This window comes from Cololabis saira, chromosome 17 (assembly GCF_033807715.1).
Source record: "Cololabis saira isolate AMF1-May2022 chromosome 17, fColSai1.1, whole genome shotgun sequence".
Taxonomy (NCBI): Eukaryota; Metazoa; Chordata; class Actinopteri; order Beloniformes; family Belonidae; genus Cololabis; species Cololabis saira.
The window spans coordinates 3,769,139-3,783,987 of NC_084603.1; the positions used below are offsets into that span (position 1 = coordinate 3,769,139).

Here is a 14,849-nt window from a genome sequence, read left to right on the forward strand (position 1 = left end):
GAATTCTGGGCCACTTAAAAAAAAATAAAAAGAATTCTGAGAAAAAAGTCAGAATTCTGAGGAAAAAAGTCAGAATTCTGACTTTAATCTCAGAATTCTGAGAAAAAAGTCAGAATTCTGAGAAAAAAAGTCAGAATTCTGACTTTATTCTCAGAATTCTGAGAAAAAAGTCAGAATTCTGAGAAAAAAGTCAGAATTCTGACTTTATTCTCAGAATTCTTTTTATTTTTTTTAAGTGGCCCAGAATTCTGACTTTTTTCTCAGAATTCTGAGATTAAAGTCAGAATTCTGACTTTTTTCTCAGAATTCTTTTTTATTTTTTTTAAGTGGCCCTAATACTCTTCCGTACTGTTGGCCCTTGTCTCATTCGTTCACTGAATGTTTTATACTCTCCCTCATCTCCCATTCATTTTGTAAATCAATGTAGTTTATTTAAAGATGCACTTTGACTATTAGTAGTTTGTTATTTGAGGATCATCGGTTTCTCTTCAGTAGTTGCCCGTCAATGTGATATTTTGAAACTGTACATTTATAATGTGCATGAGGTGTATTGGATTTGCCCGTGGCGGCTCACTAGAATACTGTTGTTTGATTATTATTTCTTTTTTTGTAGAGGAAGTGGCATGCCACCTACAACTATGAGCATAATCCTGTTGTGCTTCAACATTCTGTAAAAGACTCAGTCATAACTGATAAAAGTATGTTTGTATATCTCAATGAAACTGTGGCTAGAAGTATGTTTTACACAAAGAAACAGAAGCTGTCTTTTTTTTTTTCTCTCCTCTTTCCACCATTTGTTCAATCCAGCCGTCCTTCCCGATCAGCAACGTATACAATTACAATTTTCTGCTATTTGTAGACAGAAAGTGCAGCATAATTTAACACTTGTTTTAAGTGATTTTTTTTCTCCCTTTTTTTTTTTTTTTAAGTTTAACTTGAGGTTTCTCCTCTGTCAACTGGATTTGACATAATGACTGAAAGGGGTTTGGGGTCATTAAAGTGACAAGTTATCATTGTAAATTTCTATGTAAAATACATAACATAAAACCTAATAAATGATATCAAGAGACTGTATTGCTTTGGTTTCCTTCTGCTGCACAAATTGTTTCTGGGAATGTTATTAAAAATGTTGCAGGTGTCTCCTGAACACATCTGGCCTGTCTCCGTCCCAAAAGGGATCCTTTTATTTATACACATTGGGTGCGTGCATGTTTGTCTATAGACATATTGCAGTATTTCTGCTGTTTATATTGAAATGTTTTTTCTGATTGTTAAAGAATCAGTTTAAAATACTAAAATATTTATATTGGATTAAACTTCATTCTCCATAACACTACAAAAATTCTACTCATGACAGATCGTCACAGCTATATATATATATATATATTATATATATATATATATATATATATATATAAATAAATATGTACCTTCTTGCACTGCCAAAGTTTATATTCTTCTGTTAAATTATTACCCACATTTTTCTTTTTTTCAGTTATAAATGTGTATTTATGTATATTATTCACATTTTGATTAAATCTTATTTTATATTTTCTTTTCTAAAAATTGACATGCTACTGAAACACTAATTTCCCTTCAATCAATAAATTTTTGTTTATATGGATTGTCTTTTTTTCTTCTGTTGAGTTTTTCTTTTCGCCATTGACTTGAAATCTCAAATTTAAGGGGTCATAATTTGAGTGTGTTTTTTTTTTACTATAGCCTATAAGCTTTGTACTAACCTAGTATATTTATATTTCAGCTTTGGTTAGAACATTTGCTAGAATCGCTATGAGGTACAAATATGACTGGAAATGAAATAAGCAGTAATAAGTCATTTCATCAATGAATGTGGTTTTACTGCTATTTCAACATTTAGAGTCATCACCAGAAAAATAACTTATTTGACAATTTTCACTTATTTCACTTATTTCACTTATTTTCTACTTATTTCTACTTATTTCAAGTGAAAATCTACTTGAAACTGGTGAAAATTTTTCTTTTTTCCAGTGATGAGTCTTGTTTTAAGTGTAATGAGATTTTTTTTACTAAAATGAGACATTTTAGCTAGAAATAAGACAAATATTCTTGTTAAGATTTTGAGTTTTTGCAGTGATCCATTTTACTTACTTTTATTTTACTTATCCTGTGAAGGACAGAGTCATATTGATACGTTCAGAAAACTGTTTTTATTGTTGTGTTTTGATGTATTAGATGTAAGGATATTTAAAGCTTACAGAAGGCTGCATTTAACTGCTGCTATGTCATTCCTGCAGTATTTCTGCAGGTGTTTTGGTCAGTGCTATTATTTGTAATATATTATATTATTTGTAATCAGCACAAATTATCTGTCCCCATATGATAAAATTAGGGTTGCCACCCGTCCCGTAAAATACGGAATTGTCCTTTATTTGAGAAAAAAATGTTGCGTCCCGTATTGAACTAATACGGGACGCGATTTGTACCGTATTTTCATTAACTTTTACACCATATTCTAGTTGAATTATTGAAATAAATTAACTTTTACACCAAATTCTAGTTGAATTATTGAAATAAGTAACTTTTACACCATATTCTAGTTGAATTATTGAAATAAATTAACTTTTACACCATATTCTAGTTGAATTATTGAAATAAATTAACTTTTACACCATATTCTAGTTGAATTATTGAAAAAAAATTAACTTTTACACCATATTCTAGTTGAATTATTGAAATAAGTTAACTTTTACACCATATTCTAGTTGAATTATTGAAATAAGTTAACTTTTACACCATATTCTAGTTGAATTATTGAAATAAGTTAACTTTTACACCATATTCTAGTTGAATTATTAAAATAAATTAACTTTTACACCATATTCTAGTGGAATTATTGAAATAAATTAACTTTTACACCATATTCTAGTGGAATTATTGAAATAAATTAACTTTTACACCATATTCTTCACCTGTATCTATATTATACATCTGGGCAGATGTGGACATACGTAGCATAGGAGGCTATTTCAGTTGCTAGTATGGTTGGCTGTCTGTACAGTCATGCAAGTTCAATGCTATTAAAGCACTTTAAACTTTAAATCAAAGCATTTTGTTTTTTCATATAAAATAAACACATTTTTATTCAGTTTAGTTTAGGGGCTTTTTTTTGGCTCCTGCGCTGCTGAAATCAGGGCGTCCCTTATTTCTATTTCTGAAAGGTGGCAACCCTAGATAAAATACACCACCCCCCTGATTTTTTTTTTTTTACAACTCGAGTACTGGAAATAAGTATGTCAAATATCTGGGAACAACCTTTGATTTAAAACAAATTCAACTCCGTATTGTATGTAAACTGCAATGATACGTTTTTAGTCACTTTTCTGCAGGCAGAGCCGAAACAAAAACAAACCACTGTCGCCTAGTGATGACGCGCCACAGACGCGTTTCCTCTGCGACCGTCCTGCTGCTGCTGCTGCACGATTCCTCTGGTCTCTAAATAACCACGGAAAAAAGACACTTTAACCCTCTAACAAAATGTCTTTCGACGACGACGATTCATCTGATGTTGGACTAAGTGGCCAAACAAAGTTGGAGAGCTTCTTGTTCAGTAAGGACAGTTGAAACTGTTAATTATTGCTGCTGTGCGACGCACACGTGGGTCTCTGGGAATCTCCTCCCGACATCATTACAACTGTTTTCCATCTCCTTTCATTTTCTTTTACTCTGGGACATTTAATACTCGTGTTCGTTTGTCTGCTGCACCATAAGAAAACCAGTGAATAGAATCAAATGTTAATACAAATGTCTTCCGGCCGGAGGTTCACTTTTCTCAAACTACATGGGTAGGAGAGAGATGCACACTGTGGTCATCAATCCAGTCGTATTTATACTGAAAAGGGAGGTGTTTTGTACGTTATAGGAGCAGATGTTGACCCTTATCTGGGGAAAGAAACACAGGACTGTCTCAGAAAACTAGAATATTGTGATTTTCTGTTATGCAATTACAAAAACAAAAATGTCATACATTCTGGATTCATTACAAATCAACTGAAATATTGCAAGCCTTTTATTATTGCTGATCATGGCTTACAGCTTAAGAAAACTCAAATATCCTATCTAAAAAAATTCGAATATTCTGGGAATCTTAATCTTAAACTGTAAGACATAATCAGCAATATTAAAATAATAAAAGGCTTGCAATATTTCAGTTGATTTGTAATGAATCCAGAATGTATGACATTTTTGTTTTTTTAATTGCATTACAGAAAATAAAGAACTTTATCACAATATTCTTTTTTTCTGAGACAGTCCTGTATATATCCTGCTGATTGTTTCTTACTTGAGATGCTAACTCACCAAATACCTAAGATCACTAAAACTTTTAGAAAAACAGGATGGAACCTGTTTTAAAACATCTGTTTCTCTTCTTTGTCTTTACCTAAAGAAGAACTCGGCTAAACAATCTAGTCAAACAAACCAGGATGTGTTCCTGCATTGAGAGCAACAACCAGTGTAGAATCTTATAGAAAAACCCTTTTAAACAAGTTAATAAAATCCTAACAATACAGTTTTTCCCCTTCTGTCTTCCTCGTTTAGGCTGCGAGTTGTCATCTAAAGTACCGTTTTACACTTTCCAAGCGGATGAAGAGGAGGACGTGGAGCACTTCCTTGAGCTCAGAACTGTACGTACAAAATGTACCAATGTCATCACTCCAGCAGGAATAAAACCCTCTCCAATAGTCGGATGCTGTGTTTATATACAGGACTGTCTCAGAAAATTTGAATATTTTGATAGAGTTCTTTTGTTTTCTGTAATGCAATTTAAAAAAAAAAAAAAAAAAAAAAAAAAAAAAAAAATGTCATACATTCTGGATTCATTACAAGTCAACTGAAATATTGCAAGCCTTTTATTATTTTAATATTGCTGATTATGGCTTATAGTTTAAGATTCCCAGAATATCATCATTTTTTGAGATAGGATATTTGAGTTTCTTAAGCTGTAAGCCATGATCAGCAATATTAAAATAATAAAAGGCTTGCAATATTTCAGTTGATTTGTAATGAATCCAGAATGTATGACATTTTTGTTTTTTTAATTGCATTACAGAAAATCACAATATTCAAATTTTCTGAGACAGTCCTGTAAACAATTGTATGTAAATAAAGTTTTACCCAAAATTCTGCTGTCACACACGACTGATAAATTATTAGGGTTAGGATTGTTTTTATGCGAGTATGAATCTAAAAGCTGTGAGTGCAAAGTCATGAATACAACTCCAATTTCTACGAGTCTTCACTGTGAACACGAATTCAAGTTTGTGGGTACGAGTTGAAAAACTGTTGAAATGACGTCACAGGCAGAAACGGGAAAGCAATCGAACCCTGAATGATGCGCCGAAGCCATTTCTGATCATGGCTTACAGTTTAAGAAAACTCAAATATCCTATCTCAAAAAATTACAATATTCTGGGAATCTTAATCTTAAAATGTAAGACATGATCAGCAATATTAAAATAATAAAAGGCTTGCAATATTTCAGTTGATTTGTAATGAATCCAGAATGTATGACATTTTTGTTTTTTTAATTGCATAACCAGAAAATCACAATATTCTAATTTTCTGAGACAGTCCTGTAAATGTTCCTTCTGCTCCATTCTACAAATTGCATTTTCGTGATGAAGGATCTACAAGTTAAGTGGATAAATGTTGTTCTCGTAGGCTTGTCTTGGTGAGAGTTCCAAGGAGGAGAGCAATGTGGTGGAAGTGACGGCCATGAATCACCAGGGAAAAACCATCTCAGTGCCTATCGCCAACCTTCACATGAAATGTTTGCCCATGGTGAGTATAATGTGGTGGTTGAGCTGTCCAGGACAGCTGAACTTAGGCATCTCTGAGCTTTTCTTCTTTTGTCCTCAGGTGAGTCTGGGAGAGTTTGAGCTGAAGGCCCCGGTGACCATCCGGCTCAGGGCCGGAACAGGACCAGTTGTCGTCAGCGGGCTGCACCTTATTGGTAAAACCCTCCCTAGTGATGATAGACCTACTTTTCAGAGATGTTCATGAGATAGATGTCACGTTAACATAATTCAAATAATTACTATATTGTGAATATACCATGAACATGTAAGAAATCTATTCCTGAAGCCCTCTTGAGTAGGGCTGGGCGATATGGACCAAAAGTCATATCTCGATATTTTCTAGCTGAATGGCGATACTCGATATATATCGATATTTTTTCTGTGCCATAATTGGGGTTTCCCCCAAAGCATTATAGCATAGCATCTCTGTTAGCTTCATTTTTTTCTGAGGCAAACTCTTAAAAAAACTTTTAATACAAAGCTTCGTGCCAAATGTCACACAGATACCTTTATTAACAGAGGTCTGCACAATATCAAAATGTATAAAACAAATGAAATAAAAATAAACTACCTGCATATATAGAATAAAAATGCTTCTTGAATAAAATAAAACAAATATCCCTTTCCTGCATAACAATTAAATTAAAATACACTGTGGAATTAATATAATGTAGACAGTAACAGGCAGACTTTTCCACTGAGGTTGACAGTTGTGCAAATAACAAAACATTTGTGCAAATCTCAAACAAAACATTCAAGTCAATTTGTCACAAAATAAGCTATATCAAAATCATAAAAAAAAAAGCTATATCGATATAAACGATATTGTCTCGTACCATATCGCGTTTGAAAATATATAGATATATATTAAAATCTCGATATATCGCCCAGCCCTACTCTGGAGTGTCACGTTGCATCATGCATTGCCAGAAGTAAGTCAGATTTGTTTCAACCGGGAGTTGAACTTTGTCAGGGCTGCCCTTTTCACAGATTCTGTTTGACCTTAATGAATAATACGTCTTAAGGCTGAGTTATGGTTCTGCATCAAAGCGACGGCTTGCCTACGCCGTAGGGTACGCGTCGACGCAGACCACACGCCGTCACTGACGCGCACCTCCAAAAAATTGTAACTACGTGTCGAGGCGACACAGACCAAACGCAGACGAGAGGGCTGTGATTGGTTCGCTTGGTAGCAACGCATTTCCGGTTTGAAGCAGTCATGAACTTTCAGCGCTCTTTTCTTCGTATATGTGTGTTTTTTTTTTTTTTTTTTTTTTGCACAATAGTTGTCTTATCTCTTTGATTCACTGTGACCGGAAAAAGTCGGATAAACCATTCAGGAAAAGATCGCGACTTAGCGGTCGCGGGAGGTACTGCACCGCGGCGAAATGGAGTGACAGAGAAGTCCGACGGGTTCACGACGGCATCACGGTGACGGCGTGTGCTCTGCGTTGGTTTGACGCAGAACCATAATTCGTGCCCTCTGAATTAGAACTACTTTTGTTGAATGATGTGGTCCCCTTGGCTTTATCGAGTCGCGATGTACAGGTTGTACTCGGGCAGTTTACAGCCGAATGTGAATCACCACCTCCAAATCTAAGAGCATGGTTCTTGGAAAAGGCTTAAAGCTCTCTCTCTCTGGGCTGTGAGAGGTGAGGCCTCTAGAGGACGGGTTTTATCTCAGGGTCTTGTTCACAAATGAGGGACATCAGGACATTTGAAGGCAGATCAGCACCACCAGCAGTAGGGCTGTGGATCGATTCAAATGTCAAGAATCGATTCGATTCCGATTCTTAAGATTCAGAATCGATTATCAAGATTTGATTCGGATCGATTCCAATATTGATTTGGGTTAGTGTTATTAAAACAGTTTTTTGAGCTGTTGCATGAATTATATGACTGTAGTTATGTAAAATGTTACTACTAGTATAATTATATTGAGATTCAACAGCAAGTATTGGCAGCTAATGATGCTGTAAGGACCAATCAGCTCCCAGAATGCTGATAGAACTGAAACAGAAACATCGTGGGTCAGAATTATCAAACAGATCCAGGGAGGAAACAGAGACGGATGAAATCGGTTTGATTTTTTCCCACATTCCGTTTTTATTTGTTCCATTTTCGGTCTATTTTGGTTTTTAATTTTTGAGCATTTGGTTTTTTAGCATTTTTTGCAAATGTAACCCCAAGACAGTATATAAAGTAATGAAATATAGACAATTTATGCAATTATAACCTAACACTTTAATGTTTTCATACCTTTAAACATATTTAAAGGCAAAAACATGGCACCAGTTATTCCTGTGTCCAACAAAACATTCCTTTTTTGGGGATAAACAAAAAAATAACCAAAAGTTGTAATGTAATGATGAAAAAAAAAAAAAAACATAAATAAATAAAAAAAGCCCCCAAAAAAATAAAAAAAATCGATCTCTAGACATAGGAATCGATTTTTAGGAATGAGAATCGATTTAGAATTGGGAAATCGATTTTTTTCAACACAGGCCTAACCAGCAGTGATTCAGACTCTGTGCTGGTCTGTTGAGGTGAAGCAAAAGCTGAGCAAAAGTTAAGGACACCAAACTAAGAATACCCAACATATGGCCACAAACCTGACTCCTTTAGAGAGATAGTGATCAGCTCTGCCGTGCGGGCCCTTGAGCTGGTTCTGCCTCCTGGATGTCTCTCTGGGGAGGTGTTTCAGGCATGTTCAACCAGATGGGGAGAACCCAGCACAGACCCAGGACAGGCCCGGAGATTTACATCTCTCAGGTGGTGTAGTGGTGTTCACTCAGAAGAGATGGAGGTCTTGGCCTCTTTACTTAGGCCCCGTTTCCACATAGCCGGGTATTTACAAAAACTGATATTTCCCCCTCTACGTTTTGAAATATTCCATCATTTACACAAGATCGTTTTCAAAATCTCTTCGTTTACACGAACCTGCATAAATAGCTGTTAAGGTGCTATGAGCATCCAAACCTGCAGGGGGCAGTGTAACGACAAGCGTAAAGTCATGCTAGCCAATCAGAGTCCTGGAAAAAAACGTCAACAAATGACACGTGTGAAGCCTGAATAATATGGTTCCTCGTTAAATCGACGGCGTAGCCTACGTACGGTGCGCGTCGCCGCGTATCCTACGCCGTAGGCTCTGCGTTGATGTAACGCGGAACCATAAATCAGCCTGGACTGCCAGTTATTTCCAAGACGGACCGAGAGTCTTTCGTTTGGAGTGACAGAGAAGTGGAGTTACTTTTAAGTGTGACTTTAGAATATAAAACAGGTAAAATACAAGAAAATATTGACGGTGGCCAAACAAATTGTAAACACAGGTCGTACACATGATACTGGTGATGTTTCTGTTGCATAATGTGACGTTCTGAAGCCTAAATCTCAGTTTTCCTCTGTTTAGAAGCAGAAGTGAAAACAGAGTTTTTGAAAATCTCCACTTTGGCCGGAGTTTTCAGAAATTATCGTTTTTGGTGACTTTGAGCTCCGTTTTCGTGTAAACGAACGGCCAAAACGCATGAAAACGCCTCAGTTTTTGCAACGTGTAAACGGGGCCTTAGGCTGCTGCACCGCAACCTGAAAATATATGGTTTCTCTTAGATAAGGGAAGTTGGACGTATTAAAGGCAAGAGGTTTGATGGCGACTGCTTTTGTGCGTGTGGCCTGAACATAATCCACTTTCTGGCTTTGAAGCACAAATATAATAATCTTTCTTAATTCAGATATACCTACAACAGGAAATAAGTACTATTTATCCACCAGGTCATCAAGCGAGATGAAGCAAAGTCCTTATTTCCTCCAACAACATGACATATTGTTAAAACACTTTATATAATCAAACAAAAATGTGTTTACATGTACATAAATTCATTGTGAAGATTTAAGGTCGGATTAAAGTTCTTTGGACGGTGGCTCACGTTTTAACAACAAAAAACATGGCAAAACAACATGGAATTAGTTTATTAGTTCATTTGTTCGCACATATTAAAAACAATACAAAAAAAATAGTGACAATACAATAATTAGTGCAGTGCAGGTGAAAAAAAAGACACCCAAGGTGGGCTTATGAAGGATTTTCACCAGTGATAAATACAAATAATAAGTAAACAAGGTAATCAAACTTTACACAAGCAGCACATGAAGAGAGAGAGAGGAAAAAAAAAAGAAATGTAAATAAATAGCTAAATACACCATCAAATTTACAAATAAATGATTGCAATGTGCTTGTGTGGGTGCGTGCGCATACGCATACTCCTGAGCATGCACACAAAGCTACATCTTAGAGATCGTGTGAATTAAACTGAATAATCATTAAGAAATCTGGCAAGGAGTGAATCTAAGTAAATTACTTATTCAAAATACTTGATTTACCTTCACTTGTTAAGTTAAATGCCACCGTTTGATGGTGTTTGCACTACACAACTGAGGTGTGAGAAAGCTCACCTGGTTGAGAAGGCGCTGCATGTTTGGAGTCCAGGTCACAAAATAGAGGAAAGGTGGACCACTTGCATCCACAAAAGTAGAGATTTTCTGTTTTATAGTTGTTGTGCTCTGACATAGTTTTGTGTTTTTCATGAGCGAGTTTGAATAACGAGTGCACTAGGACTGGGCGATATTTTACCATTCACGATAAACCGTCAAAAAAATTCCCCACGGTAAGAATTTGTATCTCACGGTAAAAATGATAAATTGAGGAAATGAGAAAGAAATAAAAGAAAGAAATGAGCCTGAAAGAAAGAAAGAAAGAAAGAAAGAAAGAAAGAAATGAACCTGAAAGAAAGAAAGAAAGAAAGAAATGAACCTGAAAGAAAGAAAGAAAGAAAGAAATGAACCTGAAAGAAAGAAAGAAAGAAAGAAATGAGCCTGAAAGAAAGAAAGAAAGAAAGAAATGAGCCTGAAAGAAAGAAATGAGCCTGAAAGAAAGAAAGAAAGAAAGAAAGAAATGAACCTGAAAGAAAGAAAGAAAGAAAGAAATGAACCTGAAAGAAAGAAAGAAATGAACCTGAAAGAAAGAAAGAAAGAAATGAGCCTGAAAGAAAGAAAGAAAGAAAGAAATGAGCCTGAAAGAAAGAAAGAAAGAAAGAAATGAGCCTGAAAGAAAGAAAGAAAGAAAGAAATGAGCCTGAAAGAAAGAAAGAAAGAAATGAGCCTGAAAGAAAGAAAGAAAGAAAGAAAGAAATGAGCCTGAAAGAAAGAAAGAAAAAAAGAAATGAGCCTGAAAGAAAGAAAGAAAGAAAGAAAGAAAGAAAGAAAGAAAGAAATGAGCCTGAAAGAAAGAAAGAAAGAAAGAAAGAAAGAAAGAAAGAAAGAAAGAAAGAAAGAAGAAAGAAATGAGCCTGAAAGAAAGAAAGAAAGAAAAAAGAAAGAAAGAAATGAACCAGAAAGAAAGAAAGAAATGAGCCTGAAAGAAAGAAAGAAAGAAAGAAAGAAAGAAAGAAAGAAAGAAATGAGCCTGAAAGAAAGAAAGAAAGAAAGAAAGAAAGAAATGAGCCTGAAAGAAAGAAAGAAAGAAATGAGCCTGAAAGAAAGAAAGAAAGAAAGAAAGAAATGAGCCTGAAAGAAAGAAAGAAAGAAAGAAAGAAAGAAAGAAGAAAGAAATGAGCCTGAAAGAAAGAAAGAAAGAAAAAAGAAAGAAAGAAATGAACCAGAAAGAAAGAAAGAAATGAGCCTGAAAGAAAGAAAGAAAGAAAGAAAGAAAGAAATGAGCCTGAAAGAAAGAAAGAAAGAAAGAAAGAAAGAAATGAGCCTGAAAGAAAGAAAGAAAGAAATGAGCCTGAAAGAAAGAAAGAAAGAAAGAAAGAAAGAAAGAAAGAAAGAAAGAAAGAAATGAGCCAGAAAGAAAAAAGAAAGAAAGAAATGAGCCAGAAAGAAAAAAGAAAGAAAGAAAGAAAGAAAGAAATGAGCCTGAAAGAAAGAAAGAAAGAAATGAGCCAGAAAGAAAGAAAGAAAGAAAGAAAGAAAGAAATGAGCCTGAAAGAAAGAAAGAAAGAAAGAAAGAAAGAAAGAAAGAAAGAAAGAAAGAAAGAAAGAAAGAAAGAAAGAAAGAAAGAAATGAGCCTGAAAGAAAGAAAGAAATAAAGAAAGAAAGAAATGAGCCTGAAAGAAAGAAAGAAAGAAAGAAAGAAATGAGCCTGAAAGAAAGAAAGAAAGAAAGAAAGAAAGAAAGAAAGAAAGAAATGAGCCTGAAAGAAAGAAAGAAAGAAAGAAAGAAAGAAAGAAAGAAAGAAAGAAAGAAATGAGCCTGAAAGAAAGAAAGAAGAAAGAAATGAGCCTGGAAGAAAGAAAGAAATGAGCCTGGAAGAAAGAAAGAAGAAAGAAATGAGCCTGAAAGAAAGAAAGAAAGAAAGAAGAAAGAAATGAGCCTGAAAAAAAGAAAGAAAGAAATGAGCCTGAAAGAAAGAAAGAAAGAAAGAAATGAGCCTGAAAGAAAGAAAGAAAGAAATGAGCCTGAAAGAAAGAAAGAAAGAAAGAAAGAAATGAGCCTGAAAGAAAGAAAGAAAGAAATGAGCCTGAAAGAAAGAAAGAAAGAAAGAAATGAGCCAGAAAGAAAGAAAGAAATGAGCCAGAAAGAAAGAAAGAAAGAAAGAAAGAAAGAAATGAGCCAGAAAGAAAGAAAGAAAGAAAGAAAGAAAGAAAGGAACCTGAAAGAAAGAAAGAAAGAAATGAGCCTGAAAGAAAGAAAGAAAGGAACCTGAAAGAAAGAAAGAAAGAAATGAGCCTGAAAGAAAGAAAGAAAGAAAGAAATGAGCCAGAAAGAAAGAAAGAAAGAAATGAGCCAGAAAGAAAGAAAGAAAGAAAGAAAGAAAGAAAGAAAGAAAGAAAGAAAGAAATATTCCCGTTGATGACACTTTTTGTATTGGTATTTTTTTTATCTTTATTGGGATAAATTGCCAGAAATTATCGTGATACATTTTTTTGTCCATACCGCCCATCCCTAGAGTGCACTAACTATCGAAGGTCCGTCTCAGTTTCATTCCAGTTTAAATTCAACACGGAGGTTTAACATCAGCTTCTGATCCTTTCAGCCTCGCGAGTTGAAGACTCTGACCTATCTGATGGTGACGACGATGAGGAGGAAGAAGAGATGCCTGCCATTAAACCAGCAAAGAAGAAGCAGAAGCAGTAGGCGGAGAGGTCCCAGAGGGATTTTTTTTTGAAATGTCTCACTCATTGATGTAAGAAATAACCAATTTTATTTTATTTTTTGTACCAGATGGACAAATATTAGTTTCTTTCACACAGCTATGTGGAAGCTCAGGGGCAGCTAAACATGCCGTTAAACGAATCACAGCGTTCCACTCTTCAGTTTTTTGTTTTTTTTTGTGCCGAGCTCAGCAGTCTTTCTTGGATAAAGACGTTTATTTGTGCAAGAACTGTTTGCTGTCAAACGCTACTCTGTTTTGTACCACATGTGGCGCAGCAGCCATCTATTATGGTCTTTTATCACCAGGTGATCCAATCCTTGTTAAATGATCAAAAACACGGGGTCGTTGGGAAGGACGATGCTTCAAGTCTGGTGATTTTATATACTGCTCCATTAAAATTAACTTTCTTGTAATTGAAAAATAACTTGTATGTTTCGGTTGGAACTGTTAAAATTTGTGCACACTGTAAATTCATCAAAAATAACTCTTATTTTCTGGATTTTTCTTGGTAACTTTTCACCTAAAGGTGTAGAAACTGATTCAACGTAAGAACCCTGTGAGGTGAACAAAACACAATACTTTCATGGTTTTTAATCCTGAGAGAGATGAAGTACCTGAATGTTTCATAAGGGAAGTCGGCCTGATCTAGTGCCCAATAGATGGGCAGCAGGAGGAAAATTGTAGTGTTTTTCAAGACCGACGTGCCGGGCTGGAGGAGCTGCAGACATATCCTAACTATTTTACTTTTTCAGTGTTTCCACCATTATCTCTCAGAAACCAGTTGCATGTTTCATCTGGGTGGTAGGAACTCCAGCAGCTCTTGTGAGGGAACAAGCCCTCCCTGGACTCTTTTTTCTGGCAGCCAGTACTCAAGTTGTAAAAAGAATTCAGAGGGGATGGTGGATTTTATCATATGGGGACAGATAATTTGTGCTGATTACAAATAATATAATATATTACAAATAATAGCACTGACCAAAACACCTGCAGAAATACTGCAGGAATGACATAGCAGCAGTTAAATGCAGCCTTCTGTAAGCTTTAAATATCCACTGGGCTTACATCAAATACATCAAAACACAACAATAAAAAACAGTTTTCTGAACTTATCAATATGTCTCTGTCCTTCACAGGATAAGTAACATGGATCACTGCAAAAACTAGAAATCTTAACAAGAATATTTGTTTTATTTCTAGTTAAAATGTCTCATTTTAGTAAAAAAAATCTCATTATCCTTAAAACAAGACTCATCACTGGAAAAAACAACAATTTTCACCTGTTTCAAGTAGATTTTCACTTAAAATAAGTAGAAAAATCTACCAGTGGAACAAGATTTTTTTGCTTGTAATAAGAAGATAAATCTTGTCCCACTGGCAGATTTTCCTACTTATTTAAAGTGAAAATGTACTTGAAACAGGTGAAAATGGTCAAATAAGTTATTTTTCTGGTGATGACTAAATGTTGAAATAGCAGTAAAACCACATTCATTGATGAAATGACATAAGGGATGGCAGTTTTTGCAGGGGGGATGATTTGGACCGTTTTTATTTCAGGGGGGATGCCATCCCCCTCATCCCCCCTCAACTCGAGTACTGCTGGCAGCCAATGAAAACCATCCACGGCTGTGGCGTGCACAGTTGGTGTCAAGGTTTTATTCCAGTTTCTTTGGTTTTGACACATGCTGGTGAATCTAAAATCAAAATGAACCAACTTGTGAGGACCATTCTCTATTTGTGCCGAGCACAGCGGGTACCTGCAGACTTGGAGACAGAAAATTGTCTTTTCTGGTCTAAATAAAATGTCAAAGTCGGGGAACAAGAAAACCAACATGGATCCTAATGCTGGACTGTCTTACTGACA

At 35.2% G+C, this 14,849-nt stretch overlaps 1 protein-coding gene across 1 annotated transcript; it reads left to right on the plus strand.

The window, feature by feature from the left end:
• Nucleotides 1-3,435: 3,435 nt before the first annotated feature.
• On the plus strand, nucleotides 3,436-13,013 carry npm3 (nucleophosmin/nucleoplasmin, 3). Its single transcript, XM_061745046.1, has 5 exons — nucleotides 3,436-3,589; nucleotides 4,579-4,664; nucleotides 5,701-5,820; nucleotides 5,899-5,992; nucleotides 12,869-13,013. Exons 1-5 carry the CDS (start codon nucleotides 3,517-3,519, stop codon nucleotides 12,967-12,969), a joined length of 474 nt encoding a protein of 157 aa, XP_061601030.1. The 5' UTR covers nucleotides 3,436-3,516; the 3' UTR covers nucleotides 12,970-13,013.
• Nucleotides 13,014-14,849: the final 1,836 nt, after the last annotated feature.

Bases quoted from the DNA above. Each gene is read 5' to 3' on its own strand.
- npm3 (XM_061745046.1), top strand. From the start codon at position 3,517: ATGTCTTTCGACGACGACGATTCATCTGATGTTGGACTAAGTGGCCAA. The intron at 3,590-4,578 runs GTAAGGACAGTT...TTCCTCGTTTAG, and splicing joins GTTGGAGAGCTTCTTGTTCA to GCTGCGAGTTGTCATCTAAA. The intron at 4,665-5,700 runs GTACGTACAAAA...TTGTTCTCGTAG, and splicing joins ACTTCCTTGAGCTCAGAACT to GCTTGTCTTGGTGAGAGTTC.